Genomic DNA, 24,067 nt, shown 5'->3' on the forward strand with positions numbered 1-24,067 from the left:
ATCAACGGAAATATTACCTTGAATGGAGAACCCCTCAAAGTGGTAGAAAGTTTCACTTATTTTGGGAGTGAAATTTCTAGGGATGGAAGAATAACTAACGAAATTAATAGGAGGATACAGAAGGAGGCAATTTATACCAAACAATAAAACACCTGATTTGGAATAAGGAAGTTTCAAAAAAAGCAAAAGTCCTTGTGTATAAGAGTTATTACTTTCCTATAGTCACCTATGGTGGAGAAACATGGACAATGACAGAAAGGGTGCAAATGGCTCTGAGCACTTTGGGACTTAACTTCTGAGGTCATCAGTCCCCTAGAACTTAGAACTACTTAAACCTAACTAACCTAAGGACATCACACACATCCATGCCCGAGGCAGGATTCGAACCTGCGACCGTAGCAGCAGCGCGGTTCTGGACTGAAGCGCCTAGAACCGCTCCGCCACTCTGGCCGGCGAGAGAAAGGGACTGGAGCAGACTGCAAGCAGGGAAAATGAAATTTCCCAGAGCAGTTAAGGGAAAAACAAGAATGGACAGAGTAAGGAATGTAGGGATTAGAAAGGACCTTAAAGAAGAAAGTATGAGAGAAGAAATTGAAAAAAAGAGATTAAGATGGTATGGGCATGTCAAGAGGATGCGTGGGCAGAGACTCCCCAAAATTATGGAAGAAGTAAAGATGGATGCGAAAAGACCTAGAGGGCGCACAAGAACACGGTGGTGTGAGAATATCTGTGGAAAGGAGAGGTGTGACCTGGCAGCAAGTGGAGGAAGAAAAGTGGTGGGAGGACCGAGCCACGTGGAGAGGACTCGTCAGCACCCAGACCCGGCAGTAGCTGGAGCGGGATCCGGATATAGATAGATAGATTTGTCTAGGTAACATATGTAAGTGATTCACATTGCAAGGTCAGAGGTTAATGTAAGCGCGAGATAAGCCATCGCAAATGTGAAGTGTCGGTACATTAAGAAATGGTGTAACCGGCAGAATGCTGAATGCAGGCATGCAAACGTGGGTGCACTGTGTCGTGGAGGTGCCGGATGTCACCTTGTGGGATAGAGTTCCAGGCCCGTCGGTCAATACAGGGACGGTTTATTCTGTTTGTGGGTGACGCTGGAGTTGTCTGATGAAGTCCCATATATTCCGTATTGGAGACAGGTCTGCTGATCGAGCAGGCTAAGGCAACATGTCGATGATCTGCAGAGCGTTTCGGGTATACGGCTGATCGTTATCCTGTTGGAAAGCACGCCCTAGAATGCTGTTCATGAATGACAGCACAACAGGTGGAATCAGCGGACCAGTAGTAGAAATTCTCAGTCAGGGTGCGTGAGATAAGATTAGATAGGGTTGCCATAATTCAAGGACGAATATCAAGGACAAAAAAATGGCTCTCAGCACTACGGGACTTAATTTCTGAGGTCCCCTAAAACTGAGAACTACTTGAACCTAACTAACCTAAGCGACTCGGCGACTTGCAAACCTAAGGTGTGGTACAGGTACGTCGACGACACTTTCGTGGTGTGGAGCCATGGTGAAGAACAGCTCGGTGAATTCCTGAGACACTTGAACAGCCTCCGTGCCAACATAACATTTACCATGGAAGTAGAAAAGGACAAGAAACTGCCGTTTCTAGGTGTGCTGGTCACAAGGGACGGCGAAAACCTGGGACACAGCGTGTATCGAAAACCGGCACACACGGACCGATACCTGCACAAACTGTCAAACCACCACCCGAGCCAGAAAAGATGCATGATTAGTACGCTCGTAACCAGAGCAGGACGAATATGTGAGCCGCAACACCTCAAACGAGAAATGCAACACCTGGAAAGTGTTCTGAGGAGCAATGGGTACTCCACAAATTACATTAGAAGTGTAACAGAGCCAAACACTCGGCGAAGTAAGGAACCAGAAAAAGAAATGTCGGATACGGCCTTTCTGCCATACATTCCCAGAGTGACGGTCAGAATATGCCGTATATTGCGCAAACACGGCGTAAAGACGATTTTCAAACCGACAAGGAAGATCAAAGAGTGTCTTACATCGGCGAAGGAGAAAAGAGACCCACTTGCAATGTCGGGAATATACCGTATACCGTGCACATGCGGAAAAGTTTATGTCGGAATGACTGGACGATCAATTAACACCAGGATCAAAGAGCATAAGCGACATTGCAGGTTGGGGCAGGTGGAGAAATCGGCCGTGGCAGAGCACGCACTGTATGAGACCGACCACGTTATAAAGTTCGCCGACACGGAAGTTCTGGCTGTAGAGAAGCACTACCACACGCTCTTGTTCAGAGAGAGAAGCTGTAGAAATCCAAAAACACGCGAACAGTTTGAACAAGAAAGAGGAAAGCCTTAAGGTAAACGGATCCTGGCTTCCCGTACTGCAGCGAACGACCGTCGCAGGTAGCGAGAGGAGAACCGCACCGGAAATGACCGCGGAGAAGCCCTCGGACGTTGGCGCGCCAGGTACATATAGTCTGCGGCCGCGAGCTCGGCTCCAGTTCACCACCGGCAATGGAGGGGGAAGCTTTGACAATGCCAGCCACTGGTGCTGGCGAAACGTCAGAAAAATCATTAGATGAACGTCGTCCGAAGAACCCGAGACAGAAGCCACTAGGCAGTTTGTTAACCTAAGGACACCACACACATCCATGCCCGAGGCAGGATTCGAACCTACGACCTTAGCGGTCGCACGGTTCCAGACTGTAGCGCCTAGAACCGCTTGGCCACCCCGGCCGTCCAAGGACAAAATTCGGTGATTGTAAAGATGGACCGATATGTTGTGCAACTGACTATTGGTTTGCATTTCAGTTGCAGTTCTTCATCGTTACTTTACAGTGGTAATTATGAAGATGTGCTTGAAACCTGGAATCACACAATGTGCTTTCACCTTTCTGCACATCAGCCAATCTTCATAATTACCATAATTCAAACAGTAATTCTGTCAGCAAAGAAGTTGTAATTAACAAGGAAAATTAACCCAAGCATTAATGGCGTGCATAAAGGAGTGGTCAATGATGAAGAAAATTAATTGCAATTGACATTAAATAACTTTTTAATTAAAGCACTGAACACAAATTATTAACATGTACACAATCATGCTGCTGCAATCGATATATATCTTTCGCTTTATGCTTTAACTCAGTGATATTTCTCTGAGCCCTGGACAGAAGAAAGAAAGTCGCTCCGATTCTGAATCGATGAAAATCCGTGCAATTTTTCATGCTATACTGGCAATGGCAAGGAAAGCGTTTCTCAAGAAGAGAAATTTGTTAACATCGAGTACAGATTTAAGTGTCAGGAAGTCGTTTCTGAAGGTATTTGTATGGAGCGTAGTCATGTATGGAAGTGAAACATGGACGATAAAGAGTTTGGACCAGAAGAGAATAGAAGCTTTCGAAATGTGGTGCTACAGAAGAATGCTGAAGATTAGAGGGGTAGATCATATAACTAATGAGGAGGTATTGAATAGGATTGGGGAGAAGGAAGTTTGTGGCACAACTTGACTAGAAGAAGGGATCGGTTGGTAGGACATGTTCTGAGGCATCAAGGGATCACCAATTTAGTACTGGAGGGCAGCGTGGAGGGAGACCAAGAGATGAATACAGTAAGCAGATTCAGAAGGACGTAGGTTGCAGTAAGTACTGGGAGATGAAGAAGCTTGCACAGGATAGAGTAGCATGGAGAGCTGCATCAAACCAGTCTCAGGACTGAAGATCGCAACAACAACTGGATTTAGAGCATTGCATTGACTGATGTTAAAGCCAGCCTGTTTCTTTCCTCTGTCCGTTGTGCATTCACTAGGGAAAACACTCTCTCCACAATGGCATTAAGCCCTGGAATGGAGAAATAGTACTGCACAATAGCAAGCAGTTCTGAATACTGCTCTTCAGAAACACAATCCTCAAAAAATTTAATTCTGGCTATCTTCCTGTGTAAGAAAACAATTCAATTTCACTATCTGGTCAAATAGCAAACTGTCATCCAATTTTGCAAGTTGTGTTTTCTTGCATCCACTTCAGTGTACATTCAACTTTTTCCCAATCAGGTAAAGCCTTTAACAGTATCCAGTCAAAATGTTCAAGTTGGATAAAGGCTTGCTCCATTTTATCAGATAATCTGTAACTGTCTGATAAAATGTCATGACATCCTACGAAATTTTGACTGCTGATACTGGGAGAGATCTGACTAACTTTTTTACTTTCGTAGTCATGAATTTAAGTTGTGACGTTGTAAACCAACAGCGGAAAACTGAAACAATCGCAAAGAAGCGATTATTGCACTGCTTCCACAGTCTGTTCTGAAAGTATCCGAGCGATTCTGAAGTGACACGGAATATCAGCACAGGTTTCAACGGCTATGTCAAGTTTTCAGGAGTTATGAAACACTTGGTCGGTGGCCAGTGGCAAATCTTGCTAATATTTTTTTTTTTTTTTTACTTACTAAGCACTTTTTTGGCGGACATTTTCCTCTTCGTCGAGGACACCCATCTTCGAGCATAAAATCGCGGATTGTCCGTGAAATCCGCGACGTATGTTAGATACAGTTCCCGACAGTCGTTTAATGAACAAAGTAAGAGCATATGGAATATCAGACCAACTGTGTGATTGGATCGAAGAGTTTCTAGATAACAGAACGCAGCATGTCATTCTCAATGGAGAGAAGTCTTCCGAAGTAAGAGTGATTTCAGGTGTGCCGCAGAGGAGTGTCGTAGGACCGTTGCTATTCACAATATACATAAATGACCTTGTGGATGACATCGGAATTTCACTGAGGCTTTTTGCGGATGATTCTGTAGTATATCCAGAGGTTGTAACAATGGAAAATTGTACTGAAATGAAGGAGGACCTGCAACGAATTGACGCACGGTGCAGGGAATGGCAATTGAATCTCAACGTAGACAAGTGTAATGTACTGCGAATACATAGAAAGAAAGATCCCTTATCACTTAGCTACAAAATAGCAGGTCAGCAACTGGAAGCAGTTAATTCGATAAATTATCTGGGAGTACGCATTAGGAGTGATTTAAAATGGAATGATCATATAAAGTTGATCGTCGGTGAAGCAGATGCCAGACTGAGATTTATTGGAAGAATCCTAAGGAAATGCAGTCCGAAAACAAAGAAAGTAGGTTACAGTACACCTGTTGGCCCACTGCTCGAATACTGCTCAGCAGTGTGGGGTCCGTACCAGATAGGGTTGATAGAAGAGATAGAGAAGATCCAACGGAGAGCAGCGCGCTTCGTTACAGGATCATTTAGTAATCGCAAAAGCGTTACGGAGGTGATAGATAAACTCCAGTGGAAGACTCTGCAGGAGAGACGCTCAGTAGCTCCGCACGGGCTTTTGTTGAAGATTCGAGAACATACCTTCACCGAGGAGTCAAGCAGTATATTGCTCCCTCCTACGTATATCTCGCGAAAAGACCGTGAGGATAAAATCAGAGAGATTAGAGCCCACACAGAGGCATACCGACAATCCTTCTCTGCACGAACAATACGAGACTGGAATAGAAGGGAGAACCGATAGAGGTACTCAAGGTACCCTCCGCCACACACCGTCAGGTGGCTTGCGGAGTGTGGATGTAGATGTAGATGTAGATGTACAACCCTACCATTAGAGTGCTTCCGCTGTCATACGAAATCGCGCTCCAGGCCGTACATAACTCCATGTGTAGAGTCCAGTGTGTCTAGCAGATAGACAGGTTGGTTGCAGGCGCTCAACTGCCCTCCTCTGAACCAACACACGGCCGTCACTGGCGCCGAGGCAGAACCAGCTTTCACCAGAAAACGCAACAGACCTCCACCCTGACCTCCAATGGGCTCTCGCTTGACACCACTGAAGTCCCAAATGGCGAGTAGTTTGTGGTCAGTGGAACGCACGCTACAGGACGTCTGGCTCGGGTCTGCCCTTGAAGTAACAGATCTGTGGCAGTTCGCTGTGTCACTGTGGTGCCAAGTGCTGCTCAGTTTTCGCGGTGGAGATGCAGCGCGATGCGCCGCAGACGTACGCTGAACACGACGGTCTATCCCTCTCGGTAGTACCACGCGGTTTCTCTGGGGGACGGTCTCCTTGCGACCGTACATTCTGGTGACCACCGCTGCCAGTAATCATATAAAGTGCGTAACACCCCAAAGAAACCCGAAAATACAAATAAGAATGTCATGATGATTTAAAGTGGGGAACAGAACATATCCTGACACGTGCGACAACTTTGACAGTAATACTCGTATAAAACCTTAAAGTTTTGATGAAGACCAATTTCAATAATTACTGATGTAAGACGTGTATATTTCTATTGTCTATTGTCAAACCACAATTTATGAAAGATGTTTACATTTTATTAATAGAATTAAGTAGGAATAATTAATATTTGTCATGAAACTTCCTGGCAGATTAAAACTGTGTGCCCGACCGAGACTCGAACTCGGGACCTCATTCTGGAATATTTGTCATGTTGGAAATAATTGTGGTAGCAGGGAATGTCTGCACCAAAGTATTGTTGGCAAGAGAGACCGCACATTGATATAATTTTAAAAAGGGCGGGAGAGACCGCGTACGGATACATTTTAAGAAAAGAGCGGGAAAGACCGCGCATTGATACATTTTGTAATGGTAGCAGGGATTGTCTGCACCAGATAGCATTGTTGGCTGGGGAGACCGCAGTTTATCGTTCGTAGGAAGTCAGTAGTAAGCGAGAAGTGAAGCGAGTCGGTAGCAGGTCTGAAGCGAGAGGTTGAGAGGAGCGGTGTGCCTGCCAGCCACCAGCTGTGATTTACAAGAGATTATAAATGGATGTGCAGAGACATCAGCTATTATCATGAGAGGAACTAATATTATTGAATTATTTTTTTGACAAACTCAAGACTACTGAACGTATGTTTGCGCATTGCTAGTTGTAAGATTATTGTAAAAAGTAAGTCCCATTTGTACGTTTGTAAAATCATTTCATTCATAATATAACTAATTTTCGCCAGCAATATTGCATTACTGATTATAATCCATCCCACAAACCATCAACGTAAAACTTGTTGTCAACAAACAGTCTAACTATGAATTACGTAACTTCATTCAAATTAATTAAAGCATAACGTCAGCTTTGGTAATAAATACAGCCGGTTATTATGAAACCCCACTAGCAGCTAATAGAGTATAGTAAAACATCCAGTAACAGTAAAGGAAAAAAAAAACAAAAAAAGGTAAGGAACAGTTTTGGGTTATTGCACATAACGACTGAGGGCCACGACGACGACACATCCTATGTTTCGTCGAAATAATCAGAAAATCACTTTTAATAAGCAGCGATTAAATTTGTATGCGAAGATAGAGACAGAGAATTAATTTCAAAGGGAAGATTTCATTTGTTATTACTAAGCAAGAGATATAAATCTAAAGCAAAGATTTCATACGTTATTATGGAAGGAAAGGTTGCGTAACAAAAGAGATATGGAGGAGACGGTTATTGCATGACACAAAAGAGATATAGAGTGAGTACGTCATGATATAAAGGTAGAAAGAAAGAAAGAAAGGTTATTTTTACACTACTGCCCATTAAAACTGCTACACCAAGAAGAAATGCCGATGATAAATGGGTACTCATTGCACAAATATATTATACTAGAACTGACATGTGATTACATTTTCACGCGTTTTGGGTGCATAGATCCTGAGAAATCAGTACCCAGAACAACCACCTCTGGCCGTAATAACGGCCTCGACACACCTGGCAATTGAGTCAAACAGAGCTCGGATGGCATGTACAGGTACAGCTGCCCGTGCAGCTTCAACACGATACCACACTTCATCAAGAGTAGTGACTGGCGTATTGTGACGAGCCAGTTGCTCGGCCACCATTGACCAGACGTATCAATTGGTGAGGCACCTGGAGAATGTGCTGGCCAGGGCAGCAGTCGAACGTTTTCTGTATCCAGAAAGGCCCGTACAGGACCTGCAACGTGCGGTCGTGCATTAACCTGCTGAAATGTAGGGTTTTGCTGGGATCGAATGAAGGGAACAGCCACGGGTCGTAACACATCTGAAATGGAACGTCCACTGTTCAAAGTGTCGTCAGTGCGAACAAGAGGTGACCGAGACGTGTAACCAATGGCACCCCATACCATCACGCCGGATAAAACGCCAGTATGGCGATGACGAATACACGCTTCCAATGTGCGTTCACCGAGATGTCGCCATACACGGATGCGACCATCGTGATGCTGTAAACAGAACGTGGTTTCATCCGAAAAAATGACGTTTTGCCATTCGTGCACCCAGGTTCGTCGTCGAGTACACCATCGCAGGCGCTCCTGTCTGTCATGCAAGGTCAAGGGTAACTGCAGCCACGGTCTCTGAGCTGATAGTCCGTGCTGCTGCAGACGTCGTCGAACTGTTCGTGCAGATGGTTGTTGCCTTGCAAACGTCCCCATCTGTTGACTCAGGGATCGAGACGTGGCTGCACGATCCATTACAGCCGTGCGGATAAGATGCCTGTCATCTCGACTGCTATTGATATGAGGCCGTTGGGATCCAGCACGGCGTTTCGTATTACCCTCCTGAACCCACCGATTTCATATTCTTCTAACAGTCATTGGATCTCGACCGACGCGAGCAGTAATGTCGCGATACGATAAACCCCAATCGCGATAGGCTACAATCCGACCTTTATCAAAGTCGGAAACGTGATGGTACGCATTTCTCCTCCTTACACGAGGCATCACAACAACGTTTCACCAGGCAACGCCGGTCAACTGCTGCTGGTGTGTGAGAAATCGGTTGGAAACTTTCCTCGCACGTTGTAGGTTTCGCCGCCGGCGCCAACCTTGTGTGAATGCTCTGAAAAGCTAATCATTTGCATATCACAGCATCTTATTCCTGTTGGTTAAATTTCGCGTCTGTAGCACGCCATCTTTGTGGTTTAGCAATTTTAATGGCCAGTTGTGTAATTAGCTATCAATCATCTCAGTAATAACTGCAAATCAGTACGACGAAAGTTACGTCCAAAGTAATATGTCGGTCAGAGATAACATTTATTGTGAAAGAGAGCTGTAAACGCGGCGAAAAGGAAATTCAATGCGTCTACAATGCTCGATCATGGATATGTTAGTCGCTTGCTAGCTTGCTTGCTTGCTGTCAAGGCGAGAGAGAGCACCGTTTGTTATGGTACTACAAACGGAACGCTACGAGATTGTTTCTATTCAAAAGTAGTACTACTGCGTCATAGGGATGCGCGGACTCATCTATTCTGAGCTGAGAACTTGAACTGAAGTGATATTCTGATAGTGTAGGACGAGTTAAAGAATTGTAATTATTGGAGATATTATTGTTGGACTCAACCTTCATCAAAGTGAACAGTTACGACGAAGAATGGACATAGTATCGAAGACTGCAGTACCTGATTAGCCTTGAGTAGGAAACATCAATACGACCTCACGAAGATAATACAAATACGCCGATTGTGAAAGTTGTCGTAATTGTCACGATCAGGGAACTGAAAAGAATCCTAATCGAGCTGATCTATCGGTGTGCGTGTGGTGTGATAATTATAAATTAACTGCTAAGAAGGAACAATAAAAATTGTTCGTCAGTAATGGAAATCTCACGTGTTGGCCCCGTCATTAATTGAACTGTGTCATAGTTGATGATCAAAATTAATTAACTGTGAACGTTTTAATTGAAAGAGCGACTTGATGAACATTGAGCATTGAAAGGAGTGTTTTGCCGAAATAGTATCACGACGCAGGAAAGCAAGATGGCATTATAGATTATCTCTGGATTTGCGCCGTGCCCTAATGAACAATTCTGCCTAGCAACGTAACAACAGCAACTGATACAGAACCGCAAATTAATTTTTCCTTGCTTGAGTGGTGTGAAACGCCGCCGGTGATGAATGATTCACTCAATACTGCAATAACTAACTAACCGGGCATAGCAAATCATCATAAAACCATAACAGTTAATTAAAATCGGCAGTTCGCATCGCTGAGAAGACTGCGGACTCGCAAACGGACTTATATACGTTAAGCGAGAACAATTTTCTGTAGAGATTTTCAGGTGCTGCTCCACGTTATGCGACGGTGACAACCATCAACTGCGCGTCGCGTCTCCATTCCACCGACCGAGCTGTAGCAGCAGCGACTCAACATCAACATCAACAGCGACAACTAAAAGGGGAGAGGGGACGTCACAGGTGGCTACATTCCTGCCAAGTCTTTCCGCAATATCACAGAAGGAGAAAAAAAGTCCAAATGTGTGTGATATCTTACGGTACTTACCTGCTAAGGTCATCAGTCCCTAAGCTTACACACTACTTAACCTAAATTATCCTAAGGACAAACACACGCACCCATGCCCGAGGGAGGACTCGAACCTCCGACGGGACCAGCCGCACAGTCCATGACTGCAGCGCCCCAGACCGCTCGGCTAATCCCGCGCTGCCACAGAAGGAACATCGAGCTTCTGCAGCGTGTAAATTTTGAGAAACCAGAATGAGTCGAAAAATAAGGTTCAGACGAAAAAAAGTGTAGAATCCGAAGTTAATTATTTTCCAGGGGGACATCTGCTGGTGCTAAAATCAGCCCGCTACCCCAGCCCCCCTGGCGATGGGGCGGGGGGCAACTTCAAAATTTCAAATGGGAACTCCCAATTTTTAATGCAGAATCAGATTCTACATAAAAAACTGAAACGTCCCCTTAGAAAAATTATAAATGACTGTGCTTAAACTGACACACAATATTTTTAGTACAACGCAATCTGACTTTCAACAATCCCTACAAAAGAATGGCCCTGACTGACAATAACCTATACATTTCATGAATCACTTACCTCACAAAAATCTTCGTTACTCGAACTACTGCAATACAGCGAGCGCCAATACTGCCAGCTGAATAAAATATTTAAACTACTGAAGGCACTAACTACTGATAGGCGTAGTTAGCAAATGAAAGATTTTGATAGAGAACAAACAATGTATTTACCTTAATAGTGTTCAAAAGTCATCATATATATCTATCAATTCATGACATCCATCTTTACAAATTTACTCTCTCTGATGGTCACACGTCCAGATCGTCCGCTCTCAAAACCCCGCCATATCTCTCCCCACATCCACCACTGCTGGCGACTCACCTCCAACTGCCCAACACTACAATAGCGAATATTTCAACAATGCCAACCAGCAACAGACTGCACACAGCAGAGTCAGTGATTTTCATACAGAGCGCTACATGGCGTTACCAGCATAAAAACCTAAACAGCCTACTTACAAAACTACGTACATTTTGTCTTAAACATTTGTTCTAATTCTTAGTAGTTGGCGCTGTAATTCAAGAAAATCCATGTTCTCATTTTTGCGTGGGAAATGGTTACGGATAAATAAAATACTCTTATTTACTTCGTAAATTTTGATTCGCTAAAACTATAACTCTCCCTCCCTCCCCTTAGGGTGGGGTTTGAGAGAGAGGAATTAGGAGAGAGAATTAGAGTTTTACAAATTTTCTAGGCGCTCAGTCCGGAACCGCGCGACTGCTACGGTCCCAGGTTTGAATCCTGCCTCGGGCATGGATGTGTGTGATGTCCTTAGGTTAGTTAGGTTTTAGTAGTTCTAAGTTCTAGGGGACTGATGACCACAGATGTTAAGTCCCATAGTGCTCAGAGCCATTTGAACCATTTTTTACAAATTTTGACCCATATATTATTTTTTTCCGCAAATTCGGGTAAGTTTTGAAGTTAAAATCTTCTGGGTTATTACGCCGTGTCATGTTTCTTCTAAAATGTTCGACGTTTCGACCCCTCTGCTGGGATCTTCCTCAGGACTATGGCCCACCAATGGTAGCCGTATGAATTTTAAACAATGCTATCTCTACTCCAGCACGAACGCCAGAAAACTCCCCTTTACAAGTGGACGCTACACTTGTTTCTGACAGTGTCCTAGCAGTAGTGGAAACCAGAAGATCCTGAGGAAGATCCCAGCAGAGGGGTCGAAACGTCGAACATTTCAGAAGAAACATGACGCACCCTAATAACCGGGAAGATTTTTTCAGTGACAACGGCCACGAAAGCCTGCAGACTTACGGATAAGTTTTGTTTGTTTTCGTGGTCATGAGGCGACACAACTTTTAATTATCAAACAGATCATCTGACTTGCTAACTCACTAACCAAACATACTGCTTACTAGCGAGTGAATTCATTTTTTATATATCCACAACCATGTTCCACGCAAAAATGAGATCACGGATTTTCTTGAATTACAGCGCCAACTACCAAGAATCAAAACATCTACATCTACATCCATACTCCGCAAGCCACCTGACGGTGTGTGGCGGAGGGTATCTTGAGTACCTCTATCGGTTCTCCCTTCTGTTCCAGTCTCATATTGTTCGTGGAAAGAAGGATTGTCGATATGCCTCTGTGTGAGCTCTAATCTCTCTCATTTTACCCTCATGGTCTCTTCGCGAGATATACGTAGGAGGGACCAATATACTGCTTGACTCTTCGGTGAAGGTATGTTCTCGAAACTTCAACAAAAGCCCGTACCGAGCTACTGAGCGTCTCTCTTGCAGAGTCTTCCACTGGAGTCTATCTCCGTAACGCTTTCGCAATTACTAAATGATCCTGTAACGAAGCGCGCTGCTCTCCGTTGGATCTCCTCTATCTCTTCTATCAACCCTATCTGGTACGGATCCCACACTGCTGAGCAGTATTCAAGCAGTGGGCGAACAAGCGTACTGTAACCTACTTCCTTTGCATTTCCTTAAGATTCTTCCATTGAATATCAGTCTGGCATCTGCTTTACCGACGATCAACTTTATATGATCATTCCATTTTAAATCACTCCTAATGCCTACTCCCAGATAATTTATGGAATTCACTGCTTCCAGTTGCTGACCTGCTATATTGTAGCTAAATGATAAGGGATCTTTCTTTGTATGTATTCGCAGCACATTACACTTGTCTACATTGAGATTCAATTGCCGTTCCCTGTACAATGCGTCAATTCGCTGCAGATCCTCCTGCATTTCAGTACAAATTTCCATTGTTACAACCTCTCGATATACTACAGCATCGTCCGCAAAAAGCCTCAGTGAACTTCCGATGTCATCCACAAGGTCATTTATGTATATTGTGATTAGCAACGGTCCTATGACACTCCCCTGCGACACACCTGAAATCACTCTTACTTCGGAAGACTTCTCTACTAACTCTTCAATCCAATCACACAATTGTTCTGATAGTCCATATGCTCTTACTTTGTTCATTAAACGACTGTGGGGAACTGAACCGAGCGCCTTGCGGCATGTACCTGGGAACCCGTGTCTATGGCCCTCTGAGTCTCGTGGACGCACTGTTTCACGCGACCGTCTTTTTCGAAACCCGTGCTGATTCCTACAGAGTAGATTTCTACTCTCCAGAAAAGTCATTATACTCGAACCTAATACGTGTTCAATGTTTGAGAGAAAATGTACGTAGTTTCTTATGTAGAATCTGATTCTGCAGAAAAAAACAGGGATCCCATTTGAAATTTTGAAGTTGCGCCCCCCGCCCCACCCCAAGGGGGCTGGGGTGGCGGGCTAATTTTAGCACCAGCGGATGCCCCCTTGAAAATTATCAACTTTGGGTTCTACATATTGTTTCGTGTGAAGCTTATTTTTCGAGTTATTCCGATTTGTCAACTTAAAATTTACACCCTGTATAACCCTACCACTGTGAGGCGTTGATAAAGTCGTCTCTGTCACCTTCAAACTCAATCTTGCCTAATATAAACTCACACCGGACAGTCTCAAAGCTACCTAAAGCTCACGCGCATTACGCAGTGTACTTAAAGCTACTCTGAATCGTATCATCATAGTGGCTCTATTTGCACCGCTGTTATGCCACTGGCACGAAATTTGAACAGACATCACATGTAGAAACACGCATTCTAACTTTCGTTTGTCGCACAACTCATTACTGGTGTTGTGATTTTTTTTTTTTTTTTTTTTTTTTTTGCCTGTCATTATAGCTTATTCCCTATGGCATCAATGCGAGACGCCACTAATAACGTAGAATCCTGAACTGACTGTTGCTTTGGAAGTACACTACGTGATCAAAAATTTCCTACACTTTTCAGTGGACATTAATTTGGGGTGTGTCCACAATTTGCCTTGATCGTGGCTCGAAACGCCGGGGTGCACTTTCACTGAGGTGCCTAAACGTCTGAGGATTTATGGCACTCAATTCTTCCTAAAGTTTGAAGGGCGATTTATTCAATTACGATAAATCGTTCAACAGCCAACATCGCCTAAATGGCGTGTGAGCTACAACTGACAGGTATCAAACGTTTACATTCCCCGGACATATTCTAAAGAGTGATAAACAGTGCGAATCCATTTTAAATCGGGTATAAGTTTCAGCGGACAGCGTCCTTGTCACAGTGGATACTCCGACTGTTGTAAGATCACCGAAGTTAAGCGCTGTCGGGCGTGGCCAGCACTTGGATGAGTGACCATCCGGGCCGCCATGCGCTGTTGCCATTTTTCGGGGTGCACTCAGCCTCGCGATGCCAATTGAGGAGCTACTCGACCGAGTAGTAGCAGCTTCGGTCAAGAATACCGTCATAACGACCGGGAGAGCGGTGTGCTGACCCCACGCCCCTCCTATCCGGATCCTCAGTGAGGATGACACGGCGGTCGGATGGTCCCGGTGGGTGACTTGTGGCCCGAAGCCGGAGAGCATAAGGTTCAACTGACAGCTATATTTGCTTATTTGCAACAATGCCTGTCAGTTATACCTTATAGCCATTTAAATTGAATTCGCACTGTTTACAGTATGTCCAGCATATGTAAACAGTTGTGCTACTGTGTACCGTGGGCGTATTATCCAACAAGCAACTATGAGCAATATTTTGTAACTTTCTTTTATAAATAATTAACTTTGATTACTGTAACTTTCTTTCGTAAAGTTATTTAATTCATACTTTACGATTACGTTGAATGAATGATCTGTGGAATGGGTACTGAACTAGAATTATCGTCTAGCGTGTTGTTAAGTGCAAGTGGTGTGCTAACTGTGTGTTATTGTTGGCAAAACTTTGCACGAATTGATTGGGCAATTCAACTCCCAGTACCAATAAAGAGGCCGGCCGCTGTGGCCGAGCGGTTGTAGGCGCTTCAGTCCGGAACCGCGCGACCGCTACGGTCGCAGGTTCGAATCCTACCTCGGGCATGGATGTGTGTCATATCCTTAGGTTAGTTAGGTTTAGGTAGTTCTAAGTTCTAGGGGACTGATGACCACAGATGTTAAGTCCCATAGTGCTCAGAGCCACTTGAACCATTTTGAACCAATAAAGACATACAGTCACTGCAAAAACACATTCAGCCCCTTAGGCACTGAATCATCTGGCCCTGTTCAAATGGCTCTGAGGACTATGGGACTTAATATCTGAGGTCATCAGTCCCCTAGAACTTAGAACTACTTAAACCTAACTAAGGACATCACAGACACCCATGCCTGAGACAAGAGTCGAACCTATGACCGTAACGGTCGCGCGGTTCCAGACTTGGCCCTGTTCAAAAGTCATAACCTTGGTCCCTCGGCACATAACAATAAATTATAATTGTCTTACCTCTAAAACATGAACGGTGGAACGCGATATATTCTGGTCTCTCATAAAAAAAATATAATTCTACTAGCTAGCTCCAGGTTCAGCAGTCTACAATGCTGGCCATAATACTTGAAATGCACATGAAATAAATTTGGCTGATAAACGAGAACATTTATGGAAAATACAACTTTTTTTAAAAAACATATGACCTGGACAGGGAGGCAATGCTGATCGTTGTGAATTACTAACACTGAGTTTTTTTTTTTTTTTTTTAGCACAATTGTATTGCAAGTTAAGTTTGTCTTTTCAAAAAATCTGACAATTGAAGTTACTTCACTCACAATTCATTCACAAACAATGAGATTTAAACAGCAAGTATTATCTAACCTCATTAAACCAGTATAAATGCAAATCATCAAATTACATATAGTTCTGTTAACAAATGTTAGAAGCATTGCAAAAATGAAATACCTAACTAGCCTTTTTATCGAAACAGTCCACGTGCATTCTGGGGTTACTCAACAATTACAAATTATCAGCCCACTCACCTATACTAACAGGCTTTCAAAAACGAAAATCACAGTTATTTAATATCATTAACTTGCTTGCATGATGACTTCTGCTTCCAAGTTCAACAGTATTGACATATCTAAATTAATCTAACACTTGGTGGCGTCACACAGCACCCCACAAAAACTGCCTTCGCCATCGTCTTTCCCCCCACAGACTGCTACCAACAACAACTGTGGGCCAAGCGCTCTCGTACGTCTACACTAACATCTTAGACCAGAAGCACTATCTTTGGCTCTTCGACCGTGCGCAGTCAGTGTTCCGCTTTATAAAGCCTATCAAAGACATACATCGTTTATAACACACACATCAAAAGAAGTTTTGCATCACCCCGCTTCCCAGAACTGAAGCCAGACGTAGACTGTGGATATTATATCACAGACACAGTCCCTTTGACTGTTCAGAGATATCACTAGACCCGCCCAAAGATGTAAACAACCATGCGTGAGCAGCGCCTATTACACGGAGGGGGTCCGACAGCCGATCAGTTCCAGTCATTCCACCAGGAAGGAGGTACACGGCTCGTGTTGTCTGAAGTTCAACCGTGCCTAGACGGTCAATACCGCAGTTCGATCGCGTCCGCATTGTTACTTTGTGCCAGGAAGGGCTCTCAACAAGGGAGGTGTCCAGGCGTCTCGTAGTGAACCGAAGCGATGTTGTTCGGACACGGAGGAAATACAGAGAGACGGGAACTGTCGATGATATGCCTCGCTCAGGCCGCCCGAGGGCTGCTACTGCAGTGGATGACCGCTGCCTACGGATTATGGCTCGGAGGAACCCTGACAGCAACGCCACCATGTTGAATAACGCTTTTCGCACAGCCACAGGACGTCGTGTTACGACTCAAACTGTGCGCAACAGGCTGAACGACGCGCAACTTCACTCCCGACGTCCACGGCGAGGTCCATCTTTGCAACCAAGACACCGTGCAGCGCGGTACAGATGGGCCCAACAACATGACGAATGGACCGCTCAGGATTGGCATCACGTTCTCTTCACCGATGAGTGTCGCATCTGACTTCAACCAGACAATCGTCGGAGACGTGTTTGGAGGCAACCCAGTCAGGCTGAATGCCTTACGCACACTGTCCAGCGAGTACAGCAAGGTGGAGGTTCCCTGCTGTTTTGGGGTGGCATTATGTGGTGCAGATGTACGCCGCTGCTGGTCATGGAAGGCGCCGTAACGGCTGTACGATACGTGAATGCCATCCTCCGACCGGTAGTGTAACCATATCGGCAGCATATTTGCGAGGCATTCGTCTTCATGGACGTCAATTCGCGCCCCCATCGTGCACATCTTGTGAACGAGCTCGACTAGAGTGGCCAACATGTTCTCCAGACACGAACCCTATCGCAAATGCCTGGGATGTATTGAAAAGGGCTGTTAATGGACGACATGACCCACCAACCACACCGAATCGCCGTTGGGGAGTGGGACAATCTGGACCAACAGTGTCTTGATGAACTTGTGGATAGTATGCCGCGACGAATATAGGTATGCATCATTGCAAGAGCACGTGCAACTTGGTATTAGAGGATCGGTGTGTACAGCAATCTGGACCACCACCTCTGAAGTTGTTGCTGTACAGTGATCATCATGCAATGTGTGGTTTCCATGATGTTTATGCTGATCTCTATTCCAATTTTCTGTACAGGTTCCGAAACTGAGGTGATGCAAAACTTCAGTTGATGTGTGTATCATAGTTTCAGTTTAGTTTACATTAATATCCATATCATCTTCGGGTGTCAGATACAGGTGTGCCCCAGTACACTCCTTTCAATGTATACGGACATAGCCTGTTGCACAAGGTGCTGTTTGGTTTTAAATACTTCAGTGGTGATGAACCTTTTATAATGTGCTATTTTTATGCACTTGACATCTTCTGTGTAAGGTCAGCGTGGCCTGCCTGGTTAGCAGAGCGGTCTAACGCACGGATTTCTGGAGCGAGATGTGGATGGTTTTTGGGCAGTTTTCCCTCTGCTTCGGCGAATGCGGGCTGGTTCCCCTTATTCCGCCTCAGCTACACTATGTCAGGGATTGCTGCGCAAACAAGTTCTCCACGTATGCGTACATCAGCATTACCACGCAAACATAGGGGTTACACTGGTCTGGTGCCAGACGTTCCCTGGGGAAATAAAAACTTCGACTTTGTTGACGAAATTGTAATTCTCTCAGACAATGTGAAGGACTTGGAACGGCAGTGGAACAGAATGGGCAGTTTCTTGAAAGGAGGATGTAAGATGACCATCATTAAAAGCAAAACAAGGATAACTGTAGTCGAATTAAATCAGGTGATTCTGAGGGAATTAGATTAGTGAATGAGAAACTAAGATTAGTAGATGATTTTTGTTATTTGGGCAGCAAAAAAGTGGTGGTGGCCGAACTTGAGAGGTTATAGAATGTAAACTGTCAGTGGCAAGAAAAACGTTTCTGAAAAGAAGAAATTTGTTAAAACTGAATATAGGTTCAAGTGTTAGGAAGCCTTTATGAAAGTATTTATCTGGAACGTAGCCACACAGGGGAGTGAAATATGGACAATAAAGAGTTTAGAGAAGAAGGAAAGAGAAGCTTTTGAAATGTGGTGGTACAAAGAAAGCTGATGATTAGGTGGGTAGATCATGTAACTAATGAGGAGGTACTGCTCAGAATTGTGGAGAAAAGAAATTTATGACCAACCTGAATAGAGGAAGGTATTGGTTGGCAGGACACATTCTGAGTCATCAAGGGACCACCAATTTAGTACTGGAGGCAAGTGGGGGGGGGGGGGGAGGTGCAAAAATTATAAAGAGAGACCAAGTAAGGAATACAGTAAGCAGATTCAAATGGGCGTAAGTTGCAGTAGTTACTCAGAGATGAAAGGTATTGCGCAGGATAGAGTAGCATCAGAACAGTCTTCAGACTGAAACTGCATTAACAACAGAACTTATGTATGTGATGATGGTGTTGGTGGAGATCGTCGTGTTCATGACTGTTGGTTATGGGGATGTCGTTGCTGGTGATGAGTGCAGTAATGGTGATGGTGACAATGGTAGTAATGGTGGTAGTGGTTAGTAGTAATGGTGATGATGGGAAGCTTACTGTGTTGATAGTACTGCTGATGGAAGTCCTGAAGCTGAGTATAGTTATGATAGTAATTAAGGCTGTGATGGCAGTAATGAATATGATAGTGGTTTGCTGCAGATGATGACGAATGTACTGGTGATGATGTTGGTGGTGAAATGATGATGGTGGTAGTGATAATAGTACCGATGATCAAAGTGTTGATGTTGGTCATGATGACTGTAGTAGTTGCAGCTATGATGGTGGTAATGAATACGGTAACTATAGCAATGATGAGTCTGGTGGTGCAGATTATGGTGTTAAACAGTTAATGATGTATCTAATTAAGCAACAGTAATGCCTTCCTCTGTACATGAGTGCACTTCACCTCATTAGTTCCCTCTTTCCCCCTCCTTAAACCTCCCTTACCCAAAACTCGCTATACTAGTAAACATCTACTTTACACACCAAGATATTAATGTACATCTGCACAAACCTTCATTACTATCGCCAATCTTTCTCATGTTTGTCATTATTATTTGATTTTTTTTTACTGTTATTATTATTATTGCTTTCACCATAATCTGTATGTATAGCACCTGATGTAAAAATACTGCCAGCATTTACTTTATTAGGTCTTAGTCATGTTTATCATTATTATTTGATTTTTTGTTTTACTGTTATTATTATTGCTTTTATCATAATCTGTATTTATAGCAACTGTTGTAAAAATACTTCCGCATTTACTTTATTAGGTCTTAGTCTCTACTCTTTATTCATATTGTCACTAGAGTAAGCTAATTTTCTCATTTAAACTATGTTCATGATGTAACGCTGATGTGTGAAATGCTGCATGTGTGGAACACTGGTCCGATGTAAGAGAGGGCCTGATGGCCCTAATCTGATCAGGTTAAATAAATAAATAAAATAAAAAAATAAAGACAGGTATAGTGGTTGGGATGGTGGTACTAGTGTTGATGAGTAGTAACTGGTGATGATGATGATGATGATACTGATGGTGGTGGTGGTAATGGTGTCTATAGTACTGCCAATGAAAGTGCTGATGTTAATCGTGATAATGGTAATAGTGGTGGTTGTGATGGTAGTGATGAATATGTTACTTGTAGTAATGATGATTGTGATGACACTGATGAAGAGGGTGGAGGTGGTAGTTAATAGTGACTTAGGTGGTGGTTGTTGGTGGTAGTGGTGATGGCTGTGATGATTTTGGTAATAGTGTTTCTGATGATACACAGCTGGTGATGATTATGGCGATGATAGTTATGAGAATAAGAGGCAGAGGAGGGGGTAAGCTATTCCAAAGACTAAGTAAACGCTGATTCTCTTGCGGTAGTGGCTGTGGTTGACTGAAATTTTGAAAAGAACACGGTAAGAGTATTCATTGCCTGTTAAACTTGTGGTCTCGGGTCAGTTGTAGGTGCAGCTGACAATCTGAATACGTCACGAAAGTCAGTAGCGGTGTACAGTCATGGAAATAAGTATTCATACAGTAGGTGGTGACAAACTACGATGGTGTGTTGGGATAGTAATCACCCACAGTGCCGATGCGAATAAGTACGATGATGTAGCGTCAGATAACCCATGTTCTTGGAAATGAATCTTCCCGTATGCCATGAATCTACTCTGGGAAAATAAAGTATGTTACACTGCGCACGGTCTACGACAAGGCAAAATGTATTCTTCAACCAAACAAACGGCTGACGCAGCCGCGGAGTGCACGCCAGACTTGTGTAGTCGCGTGGCGGCCGTGAAGCAACAGCACGTCGGACGTGGGTACCGTGGAACAGCAGAATGGGCCGCAAGGGGAAGGAAACGACCACTGAGGAACGAAACATCGTTGTTGCCCGATATCTTCAACACAAGTCGTATGCCGAAATTGCGAACATCATAGGACGAAGCCGAGCGACTGTGCAATCTATCATTAAGCGATATAAGGACAGACATGTAGTAATAAACAGTGAACGACACGGTCGTCCACAGAAGCTTACAACAAGAGAGACCAAAATGCTACTAAGAATCATAAAGAAAACCCCGAAAACGACAGCGTCGGCACTATCCGCATATGTAAATGACTGACCACTTCCGGAAGGACATCACTACAAGGGCAGTTCGTACCATTCTCAATCGTTCGCGCTACAGAGCCACGGTCCCGACATGAAAGCCCTACATCAGCAAAAAGAACAGGAAGTGGCGGATGGAATTCGCGAAACAACATGTATCCGAGACAGCAGACTTCTGGGATACTGTATTGTTTAGTGATGAAAGCAAATTTAATATCGTGCACAATGATGGTAGGATCTTGGTCTGCAGAAGACCGAATACAGACCTCGACCGAAACAACATCCAACGCGCGGTGAAGCACGGAGGTGGTGGAGTGATGGTATGGAGCTGTATGTCAGCCTCCGGTGTCGGAAAATTAGTGTTTGTGGAAGGTACCGTGGACAGATTTGTGTATATGAACATTCTCAAACAGAACTTACAAGAGAGTGTTGACGCCTTGGGTCTTCCTAGAAATTATTACTTCCAACAGGACAATGGTCCCAAACATACGGCGCAATTTGTCCGGCTGTGATTGCTCTACAACACTCCACACACTCTTAAAACACCAGCTCAGAGTCCGGACCTGAATCCCATTGAACACTTCTCGAGTGAGCTGGAGACACGACATCCGTAGTAAGGCCTTTTTGAAAGAGGCTCTCCTTCGAGAATGGGAAGGTATCACGTCGGAAACTACAAGAAAATTGGTCCATTCCACGCTACGGAGGTTGCGAGACGTAATACATCGGAAGGGTATGCATACGAAGTATTAAACATGTTCTGGCTTTGTTAGAAGTGTCATTTTCTGTCGGTGTATGAATACTTAATTCCCAGCGCCGTAGAGAACTTGGCAGACGTTTTTGAATTTTGTTTTGTAAAGGCTTGTTCATTCTCGTTATATATATCAGCACAGCTGCATTGGCGACTCGCCAATGTGTATAGTGCATATCCCGTTAGTGTTTCTGGTTTCATATTGTCAATAAAGGTAGTTTACTTTTCCACGCTCTAGTGTACGAATACTTATTTCCATTACTGTATATTCTGTCCGAGGGTGAATCATTCGTTGTATCAGATAGTAAAAGTTTCTCTTCTGATCTGTGATCTTTTCCTAACAGGCCCGTCACCGATAGCGCATTCCTATTTGGGTTACGTAAAACCGTCCTTGAAGAGGCGTTGAACTTGACTAATGCGCGCGCTCGTCTATGTTGACGAAGCTTAAAAGGGCCCGCGGCTGCGTTTTCCAACTCACGGAGTCGGTCTAATCAAGGCGCTAGCAACGCGGCATTCTGATGGGGCCTCTTGTGTTTAGAATGCAACCGCACCGTCAACTGTTTCCGGCCAAGACGCCGCCGAGCGACTGTCTTCCCCCCCCCCTCCTCTCCCGCGCCCTTCCACTACCCCTCCTTTCCGCCGCCGCGCCAACTCCCCCATTTGACGGCGCGCGACCCGACGCGACGCCATTGGCTGTCGCCTGACGTTACAAGTACTGCAGGCCGGCGCCCTTCCATCGCAGTGCTCGACAATCGCCGTCGGAAGCAACAGGCGGCGGGAGCTAATTATTATCTTTGCTGCCGTAGACACGTCTCTGACTCTCGTATCGAAGAGCTTTGACGGCGACTGTACGAATAACGCATTGTTGCTTCGCACGTCGTGCAACTGACGTTCCAGGTTTCTAAACCGAGAAACACATTTCCGGGACGCGGCGAAAATAAATTCTACGCTGATAAACTGTGATAAAACGCGGAAAGGGGCACTTATTTCTTAACTGTTAATTGTTCGGAGCTCAAAGGAGCTTCGATCTCTTTAATTCTCCAACGGCGATGACCAACAGCATGAAGCAGACGGTTATAAAGTGAGTACTCTTCCGTTCCTTGTGCTTTCTCTTCTGTGCACTGTCAGCTGTTTCTTTGTTCTTTTTTATATTTTCTTACATTTCTCGCTGCGCAGTAAAAGTGCTACGAATCGCCTGTTAGATTTCTACATAGTTCTTACCAGCAGGGCTGTTAAATTTGCTAAAGTTCGTGATTTTCTTTGCGTAGAACTCCTGTGTCTTACGTTAAATATACAGCTCAGTGTTGTGAACTGTATGTGACAACGTGACATCTGAGGAGAAAATTATAAATAAGTGTCCTGTTATAAGTGACACTTATATTTACCGCATGTCTTCGGCTGATACAGTAGATCTGCAAAATTTACTTTTGTTCGCACGCAAATGAGGGGTGATATTACTCTCATGTAAGCCATACAACCATCTCTCATGAGTAACAGATTTCCTAGGTCGTTATAGGTTAAAGTTATTTATTTAAAAACTTTATAACAGTCTTCTGTTAATGGATGTGTAAAACCTATATAGGCTGATACGTGTTCGAATCAAATTGGTTCAATCAAGAAATGAAAGGCAGTTTTAATGTAAGTCATACAGCCATCGCCAAAGAGTTATACGAATTTTTAGGAGATGGTACGGTGATATTACATTTATTTGAAAACTTTATAAGTATCTATAGTTAATATGTGTACAAAATTTACGTTCGTTCGTAATGATGTTGGTTTAATCGAAAAATGGATTTTGTTTTTCTTGTGTAGACGGTACAGGTATCTCTTATGTTCTACAGATTGTCTATGACTTTTAGGGTAACGAAGCATTCAATTAAAACTTTTTATTATTTTTAAAACTGATAAATCGTCAGACTAGGGGGGGATCGAAATATTAGTGAGAAGCTATTAAAAATGAAGTTCGTATCTAAATTTTACAATAACAATTAAAACACTTTTTCATTGTTCTACAGCTAACAAAAACATTGCGGAAGTTTATCATTTTCGTAA

The 24,067-nt window shown here is 43.9% G+C and overlaps 1 protein-coding gene across 4 annotated transcripts in view; it reads left to right on the top strand.

The window, feature by feature from the left end:
* The window catches only part of LOC126427381 (neprilysin-2), a 617,471-nt gene that overhangs the window by 248,931 nt on the left and 344,473 nt on the right, over positions 1 to 24,067 (top strand). The window contains exon 1 of one of the 4 annotated variants that reach the window (XM_050089732.1): positions 22,704 to 23,096. The exons of the other annotated variants lie outside the window; for them this stretch is intronic. Within the exon in view, the coding sequence (XP_049945689.1) occupies positions 23,065 to 23,096 (32 nt within the window). The 5' untranslated portion in view covers positions 22,704 to 23,064. Of the gene's footprint in view, positions 1 to 22,703; positions 23,097 to 24,067 lie in introns of those variants that run through there. 4 annotated transcript variants of the gene reach the window in all.

The sequence above is a fragment of the Schistocerca serialis genome, chromosome 11 (genome assembly GCF_023864345.2).
Source record: "Schistocerca serialis cubense isolate TAMUIC-IGC-003099 chromosome 11, iqSchSeri2.2, whole genome shotgun sequence".
In the NCBI taxonomy this organism is placed as follows: Eukaryota; Metazoa; Arthropoda; class Insecta; order Orthoptera; family Acrididae; genus Schistocerca; species Schistocerca serialis.